The sequence below is a fragment of the Pyrgilauda ruficollis genome, unplaced genomic scaffold, assembly GCF_017590135.1.
Source record: "Pyrgilauda ruficollis isolate IOZ18807 unplaced genomic scaffold, ASM1759013v1 scaffold79, whole genome shotgun sequence".
NCBI lineage: Eukaryota > Metazoa > Chordata > Aves > Passeriformes > Passeridae > Pyrgilauda > Pyrgilauda ruficollis.
In genome coordinates this window covers 4,592,159-4,616,163 of record NW_024529821.1, presented here as the reverse complement: position 1 = coordinate 4,616,163, position 24,005 = coordinate 4,592,159, and the positions used below count along the sequence as shown (strand labels likewise).

The 24,005-nt window shown below is 44.3% G+C and overlaps 1 protein-coding gene across 2 annotated transcripts in view; it reads left to right on the top strand.

Annotated features, from left to right (window-relative positions):
* Nucleotides 1–6: 6 nt before the first annotated feature.
* RYK (receptor like tyrosine kinase) overlaps nt 7–24,005 on the top strand; it is a 55,782-nt gene continuing 31,783 nt past the window's right edge. For both annotated transcript variants that reach the window (XM_041487062.1, XM_041487061.1), the window contains exons 1-6: nt 7–193; nt 17,832–17,953; nt 19,652–19,751; nt 20,070–20,204; nt 22,364–22,420; nt 23,039–23,183. In XM_041487062.1, coding sequence (XP_041342996.1) covers nt 19,688–19,751; nt 20,070–20,204; nt 22,364–22,420; nt 23,039–23,183 — 401 coding nt within the window. In that variant the 5' untranslated portion in view covers nt 7–193; nt 17,832–17,953; nt 19,652–19,687. The remainder of the gene's footprint in view (nt 194–17,831; nt 17,954–19,651; nt 19,752–20,069; nt 20,205–22,363; nt 22,421–23,038; nt 23,184–24,005) is intronic.

The following is a 24,005-nucleotide window of genomic DNA, read 5'->3' as shown; positions in this document are numbered from 1 at the left end:
GGCCGGCGGGTGCGGGGCCCGCGCCGCCATCTCCTCCGCCTCCTGCCGCCGCCGCTGCTGCTGCTGCTGGTGCTGCCCGCCGGCGTCCAGGGCCAGCCCGGCCCCGGCCCGCATGCCCCGGACTGGCCCCCCAGCGGCCCCGGGCCCAGCCTCAGCATCTACCTGAGCGAGGAGGAGGTGCGGCAGCTGATCGGTGAGTGCGCCCCGGGGCGACACGGGGCCCGGGGGTGGTGCGGGGCTGAGGTGGGGCGAGTCCGGCCGCTGAGGAGGGGCTGAGGGGAGTTCTGCGGGCCTGGGTGAAGTTTGGGGGGGCTGGAAAAGGATAGGGGGCTGTGGGACTGGACTGGGAATGATGGGCGTTAGCAGGACCGGAGGTGGCTGTAGGGTCCAGGAGGGAATTGGGGTGTCTGGGAATGTTAGGAGGGAAACAGATCTCGGATGCTGGGGAGGGTGGAGAGGCTGTGAGTGGGGATGAAGGACCTCCAGATCATGAGAGGATGAGGGTCTGTGGGTCTGGGATGGGAATGGGTGAATGCAGGGGTTTGTGTGGGTTCTGTGGGAGTGGCTGCGAGTGGGGATGAAGGACCCGGGGCTCGGGAGGGTGGGGGGCTGAGGCACTGGGGGGGGATGGGGGGTGTCAGTAGGACCAGGGGCTTGCTGGGGGATGACGGGGGATGTCTGTGAGACGCTGATTTAGGGGTGCAGAGGAGGATGGAAAGGGTCGTGAGTGGGGATGAAGAACCTGGAGCTCAGGAGGGGATGGAGCACTATGGCACTAGGGTGGGGATAGGTGATCCCAGGGATCTGTGGGTTTTGTAGGACTGGGGTCATGGTGAGAATGGACAAGTCAAAGGGGTCTGCTTTGTGTGTGTGTGGTTAGGGGAAGAAAAGGCTTCACCCTTATGGTCTGGGGCTCTCCAGATTGGAGCAACCCGGAATGGTGTCCTGTGGGAGCAGGATAAGCCCTGGAAGAGGTGAGCTCAGGCCCATGATTTAATTAGCCAGGCAAGCGACATGCAGAGGGCAGAGAGGAGACCTGGCAATAATTGGTTTTATGTGTGAAAGGAATCTTAATTTCTAGGCAGGCTGACAATCGCTGCACAAGGACTTGGAGGCAGTTCCTGAAGTCCCCCATCTGGCCCGCTGTGGAAGGCTTTCACAGGAGTTCTGTGCTTGGAGAGGCTGACTTAAACAAAGATTTGTTTTCTGTAGGCTTTGGCTTCCATAGGCTCTTGTTTAGCGTTGGTGGCTGTAGTCTCAAAACAAATCTGTTGGTGTCCCCGGTGATTTGTTTTTCCCAAGTGTCCTGTATCTCTGCAAGCTGGAAAACTGGCAATGCAAGACTTTATTTGCGTCAAATGGACAAAATAAAAATATCTCCAGTTAATTTGCACTTTGTGAGCGCACAGCTGACCAAAGTCAGGGGATCTGGGGACTGAAGAACACTGTAAACATTTTTCCCTCATGATTTACCCTGGTGATCAGCGTCCTGCTGTTGTCATTTGTATGTGGCACGTGCTTGCTGCCAGATGCTCCAGTACAGATAGAGGGTGAAAATGTCTGGCTTGCTGCTGAGCTGGGATTCTAAAGAAGTAGTTATTCTTGGGAGTACTGAATGGTAAAGTTTGAGCTCTCCCCTGTCCAGTGCCTGAAATCTGTTAGTTGGACTTGTTCAGGGTTCTGTGGCCCACTGGCATAATTACTCATCATGAAGTAGCAATCAGTTGCTACTGATGTAGCAGGCAAGATGTGCTGTTACTATTTTTTAAGCTCAATTTCTTCCTCTAGCCTCGCTTATGGGTGTCTGTTACTACATGGCTGAAGGCACTTACTGCTCAGCTGTCTGTAGCTGGTTTGTATCACTTTTAGTATCTGACATGAATGATCTGTTCTGCCTGTTGACCCCAGAGACTTGGATAAATTGGAATCTAATGTGGAGGTAAACTGGGACTTCCTTCAGTTAGTGGGGTTCAGATCACTGGAAATCTGTTGCAAACTAAACTTCCATGATCTAAATTGTGTTGTTGGCATAAGCAGATTTAATTTTAGGGGTATCTCTACGTGCTCTCGGCTGTAGGTGAGGTGTAGTTTAAGGAGGCATTTAGACACAGGCCAATTGATCAATAACTTCATGTATTCTTTTGGCAGAAGAAAATCCAGAGGGACAGACGGTTTTGTTCCAGGTGTTCACGATTCTGAAAACAAACCCAGCTTTTCATATGTTCCATTTTGTAGTATCTGACTGAGATTTACACACAGTCAAGTTCATAGTTTAGGGTCTCATACTGATGTGTGAACTTGCAAAGAGCAGGGAGGGGGTTCAGCTTCTGGAACTTCCCTGAGAAAAGCCTTGGGTCAGCAGATGCTGGGATAGTCAGTCACGGGGAATAGGAAAATGAGCTTGCTTGTGAAGTGTTAAGTTCAGTGAAGCTGCTAATAGAAACTGGATTCTTTCACCTTTTGTCTCTAAACAATCTCGTCTCTGCTACTGTCTTGCTGTGGCTGAACAGAAACTCAGATTTTATGCTCATAAAGCCAAATGCTACATGGAATTACTACAGTTACTACAGCCCATGCTGTTTTCATGCTTCTAAATATCACCCTTATATATCTTTAGGTGACGAATTTGATTAGGAATAAATGTAAGCACACATGTGGTTGCTGAATCAGCCACAGACAGTGATGCAGAGCTGGAGCATCCCCGGGTCTGGTGGAAACTCTGTGGGGCCATATCCCCATGTGGTCTCTCCATCAGCCAGGCTGACACGGTTCAGTGGAGTGTCTGGTGCTGCTGCTTTCCCCAAACCCGGGGTTTGGTGTCTTGCAGAACCATGGGTTGTGTTTTAATCAGGTTGTGGCTCTTGTAAGTGAAATAGGAACTTGCTGCAGATTATTTGTGGCTGCTGTTCTTTGTGGCACGGAGGAAGGACAGATATGGTGATTTACAGTGAAAACTGCCTGCTCCTTTCCTGTGTGCTCACGCCAGATTTCCACCGTCGGGCTGTGGAATTCTGACCATGCGTCTGCCTTAGGAGGAATTGTTTTGTAGTCTTCAGGACTTTATGTAGAAGAAAACTAGAGGAAACTGGCTTGTCTTGTTGTATGAGGTAGATTTTTATTTTGAAACACTGTGGAGTTCTCAGGGTCTGAAAGCAGGGCTTGCTATATGGCAGGCATATGGTGTCTCTGTCAGAAATGTCTCTTGCCATTCCCATGGAAAATATTCCCAGCCATCCAGACTGCAAGCCTTTGCAAAAAATAATCTGTGGTTTTCACATAGTTGAATGTGTCAGATTCCGCTTACACCAGGCAGGATTCGGCACTAGAGGGGATGGAGTAGGAAGAAGTTAGCTGAGGGAACTTGGCTGAGATGACTCCAGCAATGGCTCCAGCGATGGCAGCGGTGTCAGGGTGAGAGTGGTGATGAGGTACAGGGTGAGGGGGAGTTGGGGAGGAGGAAGGGACATGCTGCTTTTTGGGGAGAGACATCCAGAGCACCACAACCATTTTATTGATGGATGTCTGTGAACTCATCTTGGCATCATCAACTTGGCATCATCATCTGTAGCTTTTTAGAGCTGGTTCATCTGGAGAACATTTTTTGGCCTGTGCTTAGATCTGAAGAAAGTTTTGTTAGTCCTACTTAGTGACTGAACAGGTGTGAGAGCCCCACCTGATGCTACTCCCTCTTCCAGTGGCTGCCCTGTGGTGCTGAACATGCAGGTGATGTGAAGTTAGTGATGAGTTACTCCGTAGGAGGTCTCTACTTGATTTAGTGACTTTCATTCCAGTTTTCCCATGAAGTCAGAATGTGGTGTTTGCCTCGTGTCGAAATGCTCCATTGTTCTGCTTTTCACAGGATTTTGGGATGTGAAGGCTGGTATATCCCTGTTTTGCTGGTACCAGTCTAAGGTTTAGAGAATAAGGTGGAAAATACTCATTATTAGATAGCTCACTTTAATAATTAAGGATTGGATCTAGTCTGTTTCAGAACACAGTGTTATTTGGCACTTTTGTGCATTCCTGGTGTATCTCTTAGACCTTGATTGTGAGTTCCCAGCAGTTCTGAGCTCAGCCTCACAGGTTCTACCCTCTGATTCTGAGGACCAGAATCAATAGCTGCCTGTGAAAACTTGGCTTAAGCAGTTCTCTTGGCATTGCACGCTGTTCTTTTGCAGCATTCATGGCAGCAATAAGGTGCTTAAGCAGTGAGGACAACCCTTTCTGTCCCTGCAGGGTTTTTTTGGAGACTACGGGCCTTTCAGCTGTGAAATTGGTCTTGTGGATAGCCCTCCTGTCACATGGCTCTGGATCTTTTTAGGAGTCTGGTCTGGATGTTAACTGAGACTTTAGTCCCATGGGGGGAAAATACCACCACATTATTGTGTAACTAGGGGCTATCATCATGTATGTATACGGAGGGCTAAATTAGACTTGCAGGGGAATTTTCAAGTCAGAAGTCCTACAATGTTTACATTGAGTTTCCAAATTTAGTGTTCTCTGGTCTAGTTTCTTCTGAGCAATCACTGAATGCTGTCTGTTGTTAGTTTTGTATTTGCACTCACTCAATTACACAGTTTAATTAATTTCACTTATGTGACTTGTACTTATGTGTTCTAGAATTTCATTAAAAGCCATTGTGCAGTTTACTAAAATGAGTTGTCTTGCTGCAAGATGCAACATTGATGCAAAATCTAGTACAGCAGAGTGTTGTTTGTTTGGTTTGTAAATTGAGGTGGTGACTCACAGGGTGGTTGAGGTTGGCAGGGACCTCTGGAGGTCATCTGGTCCCAGCCCTTGCTCAAACTGGGCCACCCAGAGCTGCTTGTCCAGCACCACATGCAGGAGCTTTTGAGTATCTCAGAGACTTCACCACCTCTGCAGGCAGCCTGTGCCAGTGCTCAGTCACCCTCCCTGTGTGAGTTTTTCTTCCTCTTCAGGCAGACCCTCCTTTGTTTCAGTTTGTGTCTGATTTTTGGTCTTCTCAGTGGGCACTGGTGGGAAGAACCTACTTCCATCTCTCTGCACACACCTTTCAATATTTATATACATTGATGAGATCCCCCCCTGAGCCAGCTCTTCTCCAGGCTGAACAGCTCCAGCTTTCTCAGTTAGTCTTCTCATGGTAGAGGTGTTGCAGTTCCTTTAATTCTCTTTGTGGTCCTTCACTGAACCCTCTCTTGTAGCTCTGTGGCTCTTCTCTTGGGAAGCCCAGTGCTCCAGGTGTGCCTTCACCAGGGCTGAGCAGAGTCCTGAGAAATTACAGGCCAAATGCAATTTTGTATGTTTGAAATGGAGTCTAAGCATCATCTTATTGCAGCAGATGATGTTAATTGTCTTCATTTTACACTGTGAAACACCTTTGTTGATGTCATTGTTTTAGGGAGTTGGCCACAGACAGGAGTTCCCATCAAAAGTGCTTTATGGTACTTGCACAGCGTCTATAGTGGTTGGAAATCCTCTTGTTCCTTTGTTGCCTGATTGTTATGAAAGGGAGCTGGAAGTGTGTATTCTTTGTGGTTCTTGAAAAACTTCAGGGCCTTGTTAAAATCCCATTCAGCCAGCCTTGGACAGAATCACGGCCTGGAGCACCACCAGCCAGCCAGTGCTGTGCTCTGAGTGAAGGTTGTTAGCAGCACCCAATATCATTTTCCATGGGAGTTGGGGAACTCACAGGTACTGGAAAAAATGCAGCAAAGATCCTCTAAGACTGCAGGAGGATGAAGGAGATGTCCCCCAAGGAGCAGATGTTTGAGTACCCCCAGGTGTAGAAGCCGATGTGTGTGTGGTACAAGAGTTACAGTTCAAGGTCAGGTTCTCTTGGATATGTGTTCTGAAATCTTCATTTCATAGCTTTTTAAGTGCTTGGCTTTGAAGAACAGAAGCTTTTTGCAGGCTGTACTTTTTCAGTGCTCCACATGCCTGTCTTTGCAGGAGTACAAAATCCCACTTCATGGCACCAGTAGAAAGGGAAGATTTACGTAGGTGCACACCTGGATGGAAAGTGTACTTCTAATCCCGGCAAATACCCCACACTGAAACAAAACTGAACTGCTGAAAATATGCTGATATATCCAGTGAAGTGCGAGTGCTGTTTTTTCTGTTACCTTGCACTTAAAACCCTTTAGCCCACTGACAGTCTGTGATGGGTGTGCAGTAGCCAGTGGGTTTGGGTTTGTGGGCAGGTTGTACCCAGCCTGCTCTGGAGCTGTGGGGCTGGGGACAGGCAGATGTTCAGGGCTGTGCAGCAGCAGGTCATGACAAGTTCCCTGCAGCAGTTTCTTCTGGAGCCTCCCATTGTGCTTGCGTGTCTGTCTGTCTGATTTACCTGTGTTCCTTCTGGAGCCTCCCATTGTGCCTGCATGTCTGTCTGTCTGTCTGATTTACCTGTGTTCCTTCTGGAGCCTCCCATTGTGCCTGCATGTCTGTCTGTCTGTCTGATTTACCTGTGTACCTTCTGGAGCCTCCCATTGTGCCTGCGTGTCTGTTACCTGACTGACCCAGTGCCATGGTTCAGATCCATATGGAGGCTTCTGAGAACGAGCTGCAGTTGTGGCTCTTCTGTCCCTTTCCATTCTGTTATCTCCCCTTTAGCTTGCACACTTCTAATAACAGTGCACTGCCATTTCTTTGGGAATGTGTGAAACTGTATAATCCACTGCAATATTGGTAATGCTTGCAAAACCTGCAGAAGAATAAACTTCTAGAAGCTTGAAACAGCAAGTGGAAGGCCTTCCTCCTAGACAAGGTAGCCTCTGGTCTGGATTAGAATTGCTTTGAAACCATATTTTGTGATGCCACTAAGGCTGAAGTCTGAAATAAACTTCAGTCCTTGTGTGTGTTGATCTGCTCAGCGTTGCTGAGATGGGTGGTTGATTTCTGAATCCTGCTTCACCACATCAGCTGATGTGTTGGGATTTGCAGTGCTGGGAGCTCTCTCTGGGTCTTGCCTGGAGAAGGCTCTTTTCTTCTGGAAACTTGTGTTCAGGCGGGACTGCAAGGGTAGGGCACGCCTTGTGCAGCTCTGTCTGTGCTCAGGCCTGGGAGGAAACAGCCATTTCAGTCCCCCAGAGGCCAAGGTCTGTCTAGTGATAAATGTTTGTGGCTCTTGTAACATTTGTGTGTCAGGGACTTGGAAGAAACCTGACCTCTGAAGGCTGTTCTGGTGGTGGTGAGGGGAAAAATTCCCAAAGCTGCATTCCTCACTCCTGTGACTTTACACCTGCATTCTGTTTGGCAGCATCCTATTTATCACTGCTGATTGTTTGGTCTCTTTCTCCCTCCAGTGCACAGACAGAATGGAAACGAAAGAGAGGAAATGGAGGCACAGCTCCCTGCATGCATGAGAAAAGCCAGCAAGAAAGGCTCAGGATACTGAGAGGAAGGCAGGGACTGAAACTGCTGCTAAACACCACCTGCACAGAGGGAAATACAGGAGATAGGGATCATGTTCACAGGCACGAAAAATCCCAGGGTGGTGTTTTCCTGAGAGTGGGAGCTGTGGAGGCAGCTGTACTGTACACTGGGTATTTTAAAGGATGAAGCCTTGTGTTTTTCTCCTCTCCTTCTGCTATTCAGAGTTGTGTTTGGATACTGGAAAAGCTGAATTAATGAGACAAATTCCAAATGTGTTGATTCATAGTTGTGCTGAGCTGTAGTGAAATGACTTGATGACTAATTCCTACCTGAAACTATCCAGACTGGAATATCACAGAGGCTCCTACTTTCTTTGCAGTGGACGGGTGTTAAGTCAGAGTTACTCCTCTGTACTTTAGTGTGCAGGATTGAATCGTACTCGAGGTCTCAGCCATGAGAGCACGGAGTGCAGGCTGAAGTGCATTTAATGAGTTGTGCCTGGTGAATTGAGTTCTTTTCCCTTTTTCCCCCAGAATGGCAGCAGCACCAGCAGCTCCCATGTCGGGATGAATGCTAACACTCTCTGCAAATGCCTTGTGGTGGCACAAAGGGCGCGATGGCAGAGGCTTCAAAGGCATTATTCCTCTTCCATCGCTGCCTTTGTCCTTCTTTCAAGCGGATAACTCACATATTTGCACTGACTGCTCCGGAGATCTGGGAGCAGAAGCAACAGCATGAAACTAATGTGATGCTTTAGAATTTGCTTGCCACTTACTGGGTGTTGAATAGCTGTAATTAAATTAACCAGTATATTGATTTCAGCACGCTGCTTGGGAAAGAGCAGAGCGGGAGCACAGACATGGGAGCTGCTGCTTGGGAGGCTTGGAAAGCTAGAGCAGGCTGATAAACTAATGATGGTTATCCTCTCCAATCTGTTTGGGCCTTTATGAAATAAGTTGATGGCCTTGCAGAGTAATTCCTAATAAAAGAAAAAAATACTAGGCTCTGTAAGTTTAGAGATGGCCACAGGAGTAAACAGACCTGGCTTAGTTTGTTTAGAGCTTGGTTTTGTGTTAAACAATCCGTGTCACTCTGATGAAAGTGTTCAAAGCATCTCAAAAGATTGGACAGTCCATTATCCCTCCAGTAATCCTGTTAGGCACAGAACCAGGAGTACAGACTTCAAGGCTGAGGAATCTGAAGTGGTTTTTTTTAGTGTTTTAAAAACTTTTATTCTATTTTCAGTCTCATATAAAAATGTAAACAATAAAAATGTTACATTTTGCACCATTACAATAAAAAAAACCCTATTTCTTAATTACAATACACTATAAACATTTCTTAACCTATCAACTTTTATCACACTATACTATAAATACCTTAAAATCAATCATCTAAAATTACCTCTCATAAATCCTATTACAATATCTTTCATAGTTCTATTTCTCTAAAATATCTAATCTTTTTTACAAAACCACCTTTTAAAACTTTTCTAATTCTGTTTCTTTCTCAACAATGTCTCTCCTATTCCATAACATTTCTAAATCAACATTTCTTATCTCAAAATGTACATACAAATACAAGCTCTATGAACCTTCTATCAAACTTTAAAATTTTTCTATAAATCCATTTCCCACATGATGCATTGAGGGAGGGGGTGTGTCTGTTCTTCCTAATTAATGTTAAATTTATTTGCATTCTGTGAGGTGCTCATTACTGGAATAGCCATGGCACTGGCCCAGACACTGTTCTGGAGGTGACTTAAGGTCTTGTCTACAGGGATAACTAAATCAACATGTGGGTGCATTGCTATAACTAAATGAAATAAAAATAAAATGGCACAATTTCTCTGGGTAGGTGACACTGAAACACCACAAACACATGTTGTTCATGAGCCCAGATGACCTGGCATACCTCTGAGGTGGTGGTGTTCTAGCTGGGAAGGTGACTGCAGCTCCCTTCCAAAGCTTTGGGGCACTACTGAGCATTTTATCAGAGGTTTTATTTTGAGGGCTGTGGATATGGCAACTGCAGTTCATGAGGAGGAAACCTTTTGGTTTTCTGTTCTCAGAAATTCTAATTCAAAAGGAGCATTCTCATTCCAATTCAAAAGGAGCATCAAACTTCATATTACAGTAATGATGAGATTTGCCATAACTGCTATGTTAAATTTTTATTTCAAAAGTACACCTAAGAATAAAATTCTTTTATATTGTTCTGTAGTTAGATTTATTTTTTTGTATTACTGAGTTTCCTTGCAGTTGCTTCCAGCCTTGTACCTGTGCCATTCCTATTCCCACTTGTCCCATTTCCCCTTGCCCTCTGTGTAGGTCCTTGCCACTAATTTTCCTGTGCCTTCAGGTATCCATTTTGTGCATCTCTGCTGCTTTTTTCCTTTGGAATCTGTGCTTCAGGTAACTTGTGCACCATCCTGCCTATTAACAGCAACATGGCTGCTGTTTTGGCGAGTTTTCTAGGTTTTGTTTTTTTTCTTGCAATGGCAGAATTCCATTTAGAAAGGTGTTCTCAGGACCAGAGTCCACTTGCATTTTGCTTTGAGGTGAGATACAAGGTTTTGGTTTGGGTTTTTCCTCCCCCACCCAATTAGGAAGGGTCATTTAACTATTTCTACAGGATCTTTATATCTTAACTAGCAGAAAACTGGAGATTTTTTTTTTTCTGTAGATGAAGGAGAGAAGACCAAGCAGGTGGTTGAAATGTAGTTGTTGCTGTTCAGAGACAAAGGGTAAGCAGGTGGGTTCTAGGAGCAATAAATATCTTCTATTTAGTATGAATCGAGTTAAATATTGATTGTACTTCAGCAGGTGGCATCTCCTAGGGGAGCTTCTTCCTGTGGGAGTGAAAAAGTCCTCCTCTGACTTTCCAAAAGGCCTTTCAGTGGAAAAAATCCCATTTGCCTGGGGTGTTGAATTTGCAAATTGTATTTAACAGTATCAATGAGGTGAATTGGGGGTGAACTGCCTGTGAAGATTCACAAGGACTTAATGAGAGCTCTCAGTTAAGAGTTTTTCTTCCATTTGCTGCATGTTGGGAAGCTTCCTGCTAAGATTTCCTGTCGGGGAGTCTTGGTTGGTTTTCAAGGGTGCATTAATTGCCTTGAAGTTATGTTGGGTATTTCCTCAAATTGAATGCCTTGCACGTTGTATTCCCCCTCCAGCTCATCAGAAGTTAACTCTGCCCAGGCAACAAATAACCATAGCCCATGTTCCCTCTGCTGCTCCTTGGAGTTGGGTGAGCTTGCAGAGGTGTGAGTATTGCTGGGTTTGTGCTGCTGCTTTGTCTTTTGGCTTGACACTGATCACCATCCTTTGACAGTCCGTGGTGCCTGTGTTAGGAGACTGAAATTCTGCTGCTTCATCATCTCCATGTTGCTGAAGTTTAACTTGTTTTTGCCCTGTTTTATTTTTCATCAGTCATTTTTTTCACAGACTCCCAATGTGTAAGGTGTTTAAAAACAAGTATTTCAGCCCAAAATCCTGACCAACAACTCTAACTGACAGACTAGCTTTGTGGAAAGCTTAAGTAAAAATGCAGGTGGAAGGCTGTGGTCAGTTACTTGTTTTATTAAAGCAAAGTTCACTTCGTTGTATGTACTGGATATGCACAAATATGATGTAAGTAGTTTTTTGTGTGTCAATATTTTCAGAGGCTTAGTATTGCATTCCCAGTAGTTTGCTATTTTCTAAACTAAATCGATCCATGTGGATCAGTTTGCATTTTTTCCCTTGTATCTTTGAGCTCCCAGCTGTACTTTCAGCCCTGGGCAAGTTGATTGTTGAATTAATTAAGTACATTCAAACTAATAAGACTTGCTCTGGGAACGTGTTCTTTCTACTCTGTAAAAGAAAAAAAAACCCAAGAAGTTTCAGTAGTCAAGAGCTGATTTTTAATTCTGCAGTCACATTTCCTTGTGTTTGGGCTGTATTTTCCAGTGGACATTTGTAAAATCTGCCACAAAACCAGCAAAGTCTAGCATTTAAAGTCAGTGTTTCAGACTTAGGGTGCATTTTAAATTAAAGGGAAATTGAAGTAAAAAGAAGCTGTCTTTTTCAGGAAGGTAAGTTGTCCAGTGTGTTTATGGAGTGGGATGAGCAGGCTTGGGATGGGGTTGGTGTTGGAGGGGTGTTGAACCTTGGGGTTTGTACTGTCTCACATGAGTGTTCATCCTGGCATGGAAACTTCTGTGGCCAGAGGACTGACCCAGATGAGCAGCTCAGGAGCAGAGGCCTCATTCTCTGGAGTACATGATAGAACAAATAAAATATTTATATAAAGACCATAACTCACTGAACTGGGTAAATCTTGCCTTTAATTGGTTTCAGTGGCTGTGAGTCAGGATCAGGAGTGGCTCTGCTCTGGGTGGGCTGTGGTGGTTTGATGTCACACTGCAGAGATTTCTCAGCTGCTGATGAGGAAACACTTTTAAATTACAGACTAGAGCATTAAGAAAACAACCCCTAATTTCAGTCATTTCTCTGCTGGGGAGCCACTGGACAGATAATTGTCAGCTATTGTTACCAGACTGCTTTTAATGAAATGCTGCTTTTTGCAAAGCAGCAAAAATAATAGGAAACTTGCATTGCACACTCATTTTATATCTCCCCATTTAAGCCAAAATCTATCAGAATTATGTTATGGAGATATGAAGTGATTTAGTAACAAAGTGTAACCCCAGGTAAGAGACTCCTAAACACTGCTGTCATCTTTAAGAAGAATGTGTTAGTAGTGCATGTTGCAGGATAGATTTGCTTCATAAAAATAAAAACCAATTTTCCCATGGTGGCAGAGGCAAGTTTCTTTTGAATATTGTGCTTAAAATGAAAAAAAAAAAAAAAAAAAAAAAAGTTGAAACTAGACTGGATTTGCACAATGACATTTTTAAAAAATAAGTATTTTGTTAGGCTGCTAGACTGACATGATTCAATTTTGTCATGAACACAAGGGCTGCCCAGCATCCCTGGCATCTAGGAATGAAAGTTGGCCTCTCCCCTTCCTTTCTGAGCTTCTTCAGATGCTTTGTTATGTTAAACAGTGCAAAGAACGACAGACTTTCTCTGTGCTGCTGCTTAAATTTACCTTTTTGTTTGCCTTCAAGTTTAATTTATTCTTTCGAGTGTGTGCCCAAAGTCCAAAATGGGGCAGTTAATAACAAGATTTAGAAGTTGCCTGGGTAAAAGGTTGATGGTTTTGCCTCGAAATCCAGCAGAGCATTGCTCTGAACTGATTTCATGTGTGTTAGTGTAGGTTAGTCAAGTCCAAGTAAGGAGAAACCAGATCCTTCTGTGCTGTGCCTTGTCTGCATATGGACTTGTTTAGGGAGCTTTGCCAAAGCAAAGCTGCAGCCCAGCTTTTCAAACTGGTCAACATCGATCACCAATATTCTGCTTAAACCAACAGAAGCTGCTTTTCCTCCTCTGCATTTTGTGATATTTCTTTGTAAGGCTCTCCACCTCTTTCTTTATGTTTTGCCACTTTGCCTAGAAAATTACTGATGAACTGCCCATTTCCTGTACCTGTTTATATTGCATCTGTGTTTTCCTCCTAGAGCCACCTGTTTTCTCCTTTTATTATTCCATTTAGAACACAAAACATTAAATCCATCTTGGATTTGCCCTACATAGTGCAAAGGAAGAATCGAGCACCTTCAGAGGAACCTAGCATCTTGCAGAATGACATTTTTCTCATTTCTCATTTCCTTCCCCTCATGCACCAGTAAGGAGGTTTTAGGTTTAGTAGTTTACTGAGCATTCTTGAAATTTGAAATAACTGAGAAACTAGAACTTGTTTCTGTTTTCCTCTTCAGCCTGCTACCTCAGCTGGTGCATCTTATGCTGCTGCTGAGTTTGGAAGAGATTTTCACTAAAAAAGTGAAGCATTGAGCTCGCTACTTTAGGCTGTATATTGGCAGTGACCTGCTTCATTTGATGCCATTTTTCTAAGCTGCCTATGTCCAGTCCATGCTTTGGAAAAACCTTACAGCATCTGATGAAGTGACAGGACTGTTTTAGTGTAAGCTCCATCTAAGTGCTGCTGCAGTCTCACCCTCCACGTGGGATGCTCCTGGGCATCCTCACTAATCCAGGGGAGTTAAACTCACTCAGGACTGTTCCCCTACTTGTTTTCTCTCCCTGCATAGTACCAGCTTGACTCCTTGCACTTGACTTGCTGAAGGCTTAAATAAGGAATGTTGCCAGGCATGTGTAAGTTTGCAAGTCTGAAGGAAAAGGAGGAATTGCAGAATTAAAGCAGTTGTGAGTTCAGCTGTCACGCTGAGACTCGGATCCCGCACCCCATCACTGAACCACGGCTGTGGCTCTCACTGCTGTTCTCTGCAGCGCCCTGTGGAATTCCTGACGTGGCTGTACCTTCCCAGTGCCTTCCCCTAGGGCTGGAATGTGGTGCAGCTCCCGGGATGGGCACTGGGCTCCCCTGTGGCTGCAGAACACACTTGCCTGCCTGGCTGCCTGCCTGCAGCATAGGCTGGGGCTTTTTCTCACTGGCAGGTTCAGCTGCAAAGTTCTGTGTGTTTGGCTGGCCTGATTGGGATAAATCATACAGAAAGAGTGCTTGGGGAATTCAGGATTGAGTTGGGGAGGTAGTGAGGGGATGAAAAATTAGAAATGGAAGGATGGCCTGGAAGCAGATCTGTCCTGTGGTGGATTGGAGGTGGGGAAATGGGAGCTTGCTTGTCTGGGGAGGACCCTGGTTCTTAGCTGTGCGTGGGAAAAGGAATTTTGTAATTTTGTCTGAGTCCACTGATGGGAAAAGATGTTCTAGAGGGGAAATGTTTTAATCGTTGATAAGCTTAAAAAGGGAAATTGCTGTACAGTATAGAAACACTGACATTTCCCAAGGGTTTATCCATCAGTTTCCAGGCTTGGAGAAAACACTGACCCAGATTCCTAGGAGAAGAACTATCTTGTGAGAAGAAATTGGGAGATACTGTGAGTTTAATTACAGAATCATGGAAAGGTTTAGGTTGGAAGGGACCTTAAAGCCCATCCAGTCCCATCCCCTGCCATGGGCAGAGACACTGTTACACTAACACAGGGTGCTCCAAGCCTCATCCAGCCTGGCCTTAGGACACTATGCCAGAGCCCCACCACCCTCACAGGGAATTCCTTCCCAGTATCCCATCTAACCCTGCCCTCTGGCAGTGGGAAGCCATTCCCCCTTGTCCTGGCACTCTAGCCCCTTCTAAAAGGTCCCATTCCAGCCTTTTTGAGGAGCTTCCTGAAGTTTGTGACCCACGAGCACTGGAAGCACAGGGGATCTGCTGGTGAAGTGTCACTGTGTCCTTGGGTTTGAATCCTTCCCTAGGCAGTTTCTTTAGCTCTCTGATGGGAACAGGACTGAGCCAGACAATCTTCTGCCTTTTTTTAGGAATTCAGACCTGTAGTGCAAAGCCTCTGGAATTCTTTTTCTATGGCAGTCTTGAAGCATAATATTTTGAATACAACACAGCATTGATGCTCATGCAGCTCTTATATTTTGCTTGTGAAATTAATATTATTAGTGTCTCCTGTTAGTGTGGTGCTTTCTCTGGCAGTACAGGCACAAAACACTGGTGTCCTATAAAATGAAATTACTCAGTGTTGTACCACTATTAAAGCTTAGACGTTTGAGTTTTCTGTAGAGTATCTTGGTTTTGTACACCTTTGGATGATATTGCACATCAAGATACTTCTGACAGCTTCAGTTAGGATTACATTTTATATTATTCTTATGAAGCTGGGTTTTTGCAATAGGCAATTTTATTGCTGTTTACCCATTTGATTACAATGACCAGTTTCTCTACAAAGTTTCCATTAAATCAAGGATTGTCATCCTGAAATTCTGAAATCTTTCTGTGAACCTCTGGTTGCTGGGACCATTTATCAACAAGAGAAGCTTTTCTTTATTCCAGAGGCAGCTACCTTGTTCCAACTGCATTGTTTCACATTGTTTCCCTAATTTTAAAATGATTTGTACTTAATGGTGTTCATTTAAATGAAGGTTCTGCCTTTAAACCTTCCCATCTTGATTGAATCTAATGCCAAGTGTCAGATCGTTGTGAGCTCTTCTCCACACTCCTGTGTTTGCTTACTCTGACTTGGGTTTCATGTATAAACACGTAGACGTGTAAAAATTATCCAGGCAGGGATTTTTGAAGTTTGCTGTTGCTTTTTTGTGTTTTCAAAATTTAGTTTTGTTTCTGGAGCTGAGTGGGCTTCCCCCTCCTCCCTGTTTTGCTGGTGGATATGTTTTTGCATTTCCCATTTATTTTTAAGTGGAAATAGGAACTGTGTGTCCAAGGACTGTCTCAGGCTGTTTACATTAAACACTTAGAGCAGCACCTGCATCTTTTTCTGCTCAACATCTCATGTGAGATCATTTCTCCCTGGAATTACTCCATTATCTTGATTCCCTTTGTGCATCCAGTCTTTGGGGTTCTCCCCCTCACCACCCCCAGTACTTGTGATTAAACTGTGGGGCTTTGGTTAAGTTTTGGGACCCTGATGAGCCAGCAGGGAATAAAAGTCATTAACAGCAAAAACAATGAAGAGAAACATCTTGTCTGCATTTTTGTACCTTGTGGAAACAAGGTGGACTAAATCAAGTTCTGAAATAAGAGAAAATGTCACTTTTTACTGATCTGAATCCAGTTTTTGCACTAAACAGAGGAATTACTTCTCTTGAGCTGATGCTCCCTTTCTTCAAATGCAGCTTATCTACACAGTTCAATGGTTAGCTTGGATTTATTTTTCCTTAATTTCTTAAGAATAAACAGCCTTTCATGATTCTCCCTGGATTCTTGAAATTATTTCAGGGATGCCTTAAATGCTGTCATCTTGAAGTCACAGCCTCTCCAATATTTTTTACTTTCTAGCCATAAAAATAATAATTAATGGAATCACAGAATGTTTTAGGTGGGAAAAGCTCATCCAGTTCTACCCCCTGCCATGGGTAAGGACACTTTCCACTATCTCAGGTTGCTCCAAGCCCCATCCAGCCTGGCCTGGAACACTTCCAGGGTTGGTTGGGGCAGCCACAGCTGCCCTGGACACCCTGTGTTTTTAGTTTAAAACCACTCCCCCTTGTCATGTCACTGTCTCACTTTGAAAAATGTCTTCCTGTATTTTAAAAGCCCCCTTTAGGCAGGCTTGAGGAGGCATCCCAGAATCTGCTATCTCCATTCCCATTTGTACTGTGACTGTCTGAGCTCTGTTCTCTCAGTGTGCAATATTCAATGTCTGATTTACCCCGTTGCCCTCCTGGCATGTCCAAGAGCCTTGATAGCATTTAACTGGGAGCACTGGAGGATGAGCTCTATGAGACAAGGCCAAATGGTACTGCCTGCAAATCCAGTGTGGTTTTGTCCTGAGGATGTGGAGCTGGGATTAATTGTACCCCTGCAGGGAAGCAGTGCTTACCCTACCACTAATTGCTATTGACACCCAGGGCAAGCTGCAGGGTCCTGCCCTGTGTTCAGCGTGACCTTGGATCATGTGCCACAAAAAGTGACAGCAGCTGCAGTGTTTATAATATCACAGGCTGTGTCTTATGGAGGGAAATGCACCTTAGTGCCCTGACATGAATAGTTTGTGGGGCTTTCAGGTCTCTAGGTGTACTTAAATGCTCAGAGAGCAAAGGGTTGACACAACATGTTGGTGTTGCTGGGTGTACAAATGTCACCTCTCACTCTGTGTGAGGAGGATTGACTTTTTACACAAGCAGACAGTGATAGGACAAGGGGGAATGGCTTTGAGCTATAAAAGATAGATTTAGATTAGATATTAGGAAGAAAGTGTTCCCTGTGAGGGTGGTTAGGCCTGGGACAGGGTGCCCAGAGAAGCTGTGGCTGCCCCTGGACCCCTGGAAAAGTCCAAGGCCAGGTTGGATGGGGCTTGGAGCAGCCTGGGCTAGTGGAAGGTGTCCCTGCCCATGGCAGAGGCTTTAAATCCAAACCGTTCTGTGTTTCTGTGATCTAATTACCTCAAAGCTAATTCCATACTGCCTAGATGACTTGGGCTCAAGAAATGAGCTATTCCAGAAGGAATTACCTGTGATTAACTGACTGATCATCCAGAGCAGTTTGGTTTTAGTGAGCACAGTTGTAAATAAAACAAGCCATGATTCCCAGAAGCAGAGCAGGGGATGTTCAGGAGAGCCTGTAATGACTCTCCTGGATGTTTGTGTGAAAAGTTGTGTTTCCTTTCATTACATTCCAGCTTTTACCTCTTCCTTAGGCTGTGGCACCTCTCTGAAGTGATTGCTCTGTAAGGCTTGAGAGCGCTCGGTGAGAGCTGCTGGCTGTGAGCCTTGGTCTCCAAACCTGCCTTGGAATTTATGGACTGGAGGAAGTGTTTGCTTAAACATGCAGATATAAGTGGAGCTGCTGGTCCTGAAAGTTGCTTGTTCCAATGTGTTTGGTCCTGTTCTTCCCTGTCTTACTCTTCTCTTTCTTCTTACAGGTCTGGATGCAGAGTTGTCTTACGTGAGGAATGACGTGGTTAATCACTATGCCTTGTCCTTCAATCTGCTGATACCCAGCGAGACCAACAATCTCCACTTCACCTGGCATGCCAAATCCAAGGTGAGCAGGCATGACTTCTGCTCTGGGTACTTGAGACATGAGCTGTTTTGCTTGGTGAATACCCATTGCTTTTTTCTTTGCAAAAATTAGCATATGCAAGGTGCAAAATACTTATGTGACTGCAGGCAATAAGTTAAGATGGCATACATCCAAGCTGTTCCTTATTTTGGAAAGTTGAAGCAGTTATTTCAAAGTATTTTATACTTCTTGCTCCTGGCAAGGTTCATGTATGCATACAAGCCACTGGCTGTGGAATCTCTTCCCTTGGTGCATTGGACACACTGAAGGGCAGCCATGAACTGAAGCCTCTGGAAATCACATGCAGAGCAATTGTTGTAGAGATTTCTAGAAACATATGCTTGGAGACAAGGAGGGCCTATAAAAGCAGCATCCAGTATGTTATTACTGATCCCTGATTAAATGGAAAGGCTTTTTATGTCACTTAATCACCGTGCCTGGAGCATGCAGCAGCAGCTGCCAGAGAGATTGCGTATGCTCTTACATTCTGAAACATTTCCAGTTATTTAACAATTTATCTTCATATATGAAATGATCTGTTTAGTCTCTGCCAGATGTTCATTCTGTTCTTTTAAACTTGAGTGATGGTTGTTCTTCTGCCCTTAAGTAGGAAAGGCTGCAGCAGGAGCAGTAGTATTAAACAACTCCACCAGTGCAGGTCCTGAAGATTCCTCCTGCCGTTGTTCTTTCCTTTGAGGTGTAACTCCTTGTTAAGAGGAGTGACTTTTGGCCTGCAGTGGAGTTGGGTTGAGTGCCAGCCAGCCCTGATCCCATATTCCACGTGCACAGTGACAGTTGAGTCACTCGTCATTTGAGAGGAGTTCCCTTGTCACAGCTTCAGCCGAGGCTCCCTGAATCACTGGCCCGGCCCTGTGTTTCCTTGGGCCTGGCTGTGAATTCTGAGGAGGAATTTTGGAGCTTCCCATTCCTGGGGTTCCATCCCTCAGCATCTTCCTCTCTAACTGGGTACAGTGCAACTTGGAGTAGCTCAGAAATGGGGCTGTGTCTCTTCCCTTGGCGTCTTGACTGAAAAATGAATTGATATCAGAAATGAACCATATTATGTTTTAGAAAGGGGGAAAAACTAACTACTGGGACAAAGTCAAACAAATTAATTCAGCTGAGAGTGCAGGGGTAGGATGAATTTCCAAGAGGACTTTATGACTTAGAGTAGGTCCTGTACTTTTTTTTGAATAAATGTTTGCAGACTCAGCTTCTTAAGTGGAAACAAAATCTTGACTATAGTTGAATAAACTATTTCTAAGCAACTTTGTTCGTTAAACTGACTGTGGGAGGGGGAATTTTTTGAATTCTAGCAGCTTTAACTAACTGACTTTTGAACAAGTAAGTTTAAAAGTATCATCGAGTGATACTTTGGTTTGTGGGGGATTTTTTTTTTATTTATTAATATGAGCATTCTGAATTCTGCCTCAGATTTTAAGGTATGATTTCAAGAGTAGCTTCTGTTTTGGCTTTCTTCATTTGAACTGTCACAAAAGTCTTGATACTAAAATGTCACGTAAGAAAGTTGGAATATGGATGCCTAAAATCACCAGCAATCCTTGAAGATAATGTATGTTTTTTTATTTTCAAGAAGAATTATGAAAAGGGATGTTGCATTTCTTTATACTCCCAAGACAGATTTCTGATGTGTTTTCTCTCTCCCATCTGTTGATACAGGTTGAGTATAAACTGGGATTTCAGGTCCATGATCCCATGGCTATGGCTCTGCCCCAGGCCAACATTTCTCTACAAGGAGAAGTTCCTCGCACCCTCTCAGGTAAACTCCCCACCCCCATCCAGCTCATGGATGAATAATGGTCATTTAGCCACAAATGCAGTTTTAGTACTCTGTGAACACTTAATAAAATTGATAAAAAATTAATTTAAAATCTGTGTCCTTTATTGCTCTAATAGCTGAAGTGATGAGGCATGAAGACTAAAATTGCATTTCTTAGTATCAAAATCTTTATAATGTGATAATTTATGATGTCTGTAATGTGCTTCATAAACATAATCTCAAAAAGCTCTTATTTAAATGTTATCTCAGAGTCTGAGCATGTCCCACTCCCCTGTAACCCCTGTGTTGTGTTCACAGTGTTCCGTGTCGAACTCTCCTGCACCGGCAGACTCGACTCCGACGTCACAATACTGATGCAGCTCAACTTAACGATAAATTCCTCAAAAAACATCACAGTTTTAAATTTCAAACGAAGGAAAATGTGCTACAAGAGTAAGAGATTAATTTTCAGCTATTTTAAAGTTTTTACTGTTTAAGTATGATAGGAAAAGGGAGTGGGATGGTGTATGATCCAGCACAGGAGTAACACAGTGAATTTTGGGGAGGATTGGAAGAAACCAGGTAAAATCCTGCCTTTCAGACAGGAATGAGGACTTTTTGTTAAAGCAGAAGCTGGTGAATGAACAGCTTTCCCCAAGAGTTCCATTACATTGACTGACCTTTTAATAGATATGTAACAAAAACCATTTTCTCTCTGTTTGGAAAGAAGAAAACAGTTCCCTCAAAGCTGCCACATTCTGAGAATTCAAATTGTTCTAAAAATTACCAAGAAAATCTACTTAGTTTATAAATTGTGATAAAATTGGCTGTTTAGTGAGTGTAGGAGGTATTAGTCTGTTAGATGTGAAGTACAAAATGGTCTTGGGAGATAATCCAGATTTTGGAAATCCTTAATTGACTCTTCTGTGTTATCACTTGGGAATCTGCAAGCATAATTTATTCTTGGATTGTTCCTGCTTACCATTGTTGCTTTCTAGAATTTTCCTAGGATTTTCTAGGATGAAGATTATTTTGGAGAATCCCAGGAGCTGTGCCCTCCTTAAAAATGCCTGTGGTGTCCCACTCCTAGGCAGTATTTGGGGATTGCCACCTTTCTCTTTGTACGCTCCTCCTGCCTTTGTTCAGCTTACCTGGAGCCTTTGAGGACAGTAGCTGGCTTTCCAAAGAGGGGTTTATCACTTTTCTTGAGTGTAAATCAAAGGATGAGCTTGGGGAAGGTGTGGATGGAAGAGTCAGCCGTGCCTTGTAGCACATAATGTTGGGGCGCTCATTGCATTAGGCTTCAGGAAGAGCATTCTGAATTCAAAGTGCATCTCCTTCTAGTAAAATGGAGGTCTGGGCTGATAATGTTGATATTTTTATTCATGTGTTTTATTTCATGTTTTCCTGGGTATTTTTTCAAATACTCCAAGTGGGGGAAGTCGGCCCTGCTGAGCCATTCACAGCTTACTGAGCTGTGGATGTGTGATGGAGCTTTCCAGAAGCACCACACAGTTCACTGAGCCACTGCCTGAACCATCAGAAGTGCTCCTTGCAGAGATCTTGTTTCTGCAGGTTCATAAAAACAAAAAAATGGCTTTTTTTGGAGTGTATTGATTGGTGTAGAGCATATGGGGGTTTCTGATTGAATTTAATGCATAAGTTAGGAATATGCAGGAACTTTCTAGTGGTTTTGCTCAGGACATTCCTGATAGCTCCTCTTCAAGTTCAAAAAAAGGGATAAAAAAAGAAAAACTCTTTGATTTTTCACTCCCTTGGATTACTTTTTCCTAAGCTGCCCTGGCTTAACAAGGAGTAGGAAGGGGCTGTGCTGTGTTGGACACAACTGAGAGCAGGAATGGGGGGTGTGCAAGTGGGACTGTGCCTGTGCAGCTGCAGAAATCCATGGGATTCCCTCAGCTGCCTGCAGATCCTGGTTGGGGGGGTCATCTGGAGGCATCTCCTGCACTCCCCAGGTTTGCACTTCTCCTCTTGGTAACCAGACTCAGAGTAGGCTTAATGAAGATTTACACACTTTCTAAAGGACTGCTGCTCACAGGAGCTGTGTTGTCCTCCTCCCTTCACTTGCATATTTATGAGTATTGAAACATCACCTCTTCCATCTTTCTGTTTTAACTCTTTGACTCCTGACTGGCATCAGCTGAGAAGGCACAGTGCCTGTGGCTGCATCTCTGACCCCTTCCTAGAGTGAGCAACATTAGACTGGAGTCAGGATTTCCTGTAAAAGATCTTGACAGAACATCCCAGCAATGATTTTCTCTCCTGTAGGAACTGATTCTGTGAAGTCTTTGTTTAGTGCCTTAGCAAACACATTCTCTGCACCTCTTCTTTCTGCTCCTTTGGACTTTGGACAAGCGGCAGGGTTTTACATGGATTCAGGGGGTTCAAACTTTGCCTCCCTGGACATGTGTTTCAGTGTGATTTTAATTCTGCCTGGTTGGGTATTTAAATGGAAATACAGGGATTAGTGTAGTCCTTGAATCAGCTCTTCCCTTTGGAAAAACAGATCTGTTTTTCCATACATGAGGCAATGTGAAGGGCTGCAATAATAAATGTATTCCAACCTTAATGGCTTTCTCTCATCTCTTTAGAACTTGAACCAGAAGTCAAATCTCCAACAGCTGATAAAAACAGCAGCAAGACTATCTGTAAGTAATCCTGAATGTACAAATTAAAACCTGTAAAACTCTTATGTGCTTTGATTCCACAGCTTTCCCTATGAAAACAGTCACCAGGTAGTCTGTACTATACCCAGTATTGCAGTGGGTTTTTGGTAATTAATTGTTTTAACTGATGAAGAGGAAAAAGCCCTATTCCAAGTCTTGTAGCAAGTTTTGTATCACGTCTTAGGGGCTCTGGTTTCTGTACATGACTCTGATCTGTTTTCTTGACCTTAGGACCTGTCTGGTTTGCTGTTTCAATGTATCACTATTGAAGGAATAGAATGAGGTAGTTTCCTTTCCTCCTCTTCTAGCTGGAAATATCGTTAGCTGACTGTGGCTCCATAATACCCAAAATGGGAGTGTTTTTGCCAAAATGCTGTTGGAAAGCAGTGGGAAAGAGTGCTCAGTGCTCTCTTTACCTCCCACTGTCTCTTGCAGGGCAGTTGTTCTCCAGAATACCTTATAGAACATTTGGGATGGCTGAGGCTGCTGCCTCTCCCTGCCTCCTGCCCCTCAGTTTACAAATGTTGTTTCTTTGGGGTTTTTTTTGTTGTTTTTTCTCCTTTTTGAGAAGGGTTCAGTAACTTTCCACATCTTTTGCAGTTGATCCTGTAAACGCAGCTCCCACCACTTCGACCCGGGTGTTCTACATCAGTGTGGGTGTGTGCTGTGCTGTGATATTCCTGGTGGCAATAATCCTGGCTGTCTTGCACCTCCACAGCATGAAAAGGATAGAGCTGGATGACAGGTATGTGCTCAAGCTTTCCCAGTGTGGTTTTGGGACATATTTACTCAGATTAGTGGGAGTTCAGTCTCAAAATGAGCACTCTGTGGTAGTTTGCAATTTCTGCTGTCGATGGCAAGCTGTAGCAGATACTGCCTGTGTGGGGCTGTGGTGAGAGCTGTGCTGCAGAAAGGCAGCAGTTGCAGGTACTCTGCTGTTTATGAGGTGGAAGGGTTGTTCAGGTTTTGCCAGAATATTTGTGTGGAGTGGGAAGATTCAGACAGAATCAGATCTGCAGGGATTGTCAGGGTTGAAAGAAAAATTGACTTGGGCTCACTGGAAAGGCAGGCTGGGAGAGGTGGGGGTGTTCATACTGGAGAAGAGAAGATTCCAGGGAGACCTTAGAGCCCCTTTCAGTGCCTAAAGATGCTCCTGGATAAAGGCCTGGAGTGCCAAGAGAAGGGAGAATGGCTTTCCACTGCCAGAAAGTTTTTACCTTTATTTTACCTTAGGTGGGACACTGGGAAGAAATTCTTCCCTGGAAGGGTGGTGAGGCCCTGGCACAGGGTGCCCAGAGAAGCTGTGGCTGCCCCTGGATCCCTGGAAGTGCCCAAGGCCAGGTTGGATGGGGCTTGGAGCAACCTGGGACAGTGGAAGGTGTCCTTAACCCATGGCAGGGGGTGGAACTGGATGGGCTTTAAGGTCCCTTCCCACCCAAACCATCCCATGCTTTTACATGATTGGATGAAAACATTTGGGTTTTACTGACACCTGCAGGAGACCGAATTTCAGTTTTCGCTACTTTGATAGATTTTCCAGTGTTCAGTTCAGCCTTGGGGTACAGCC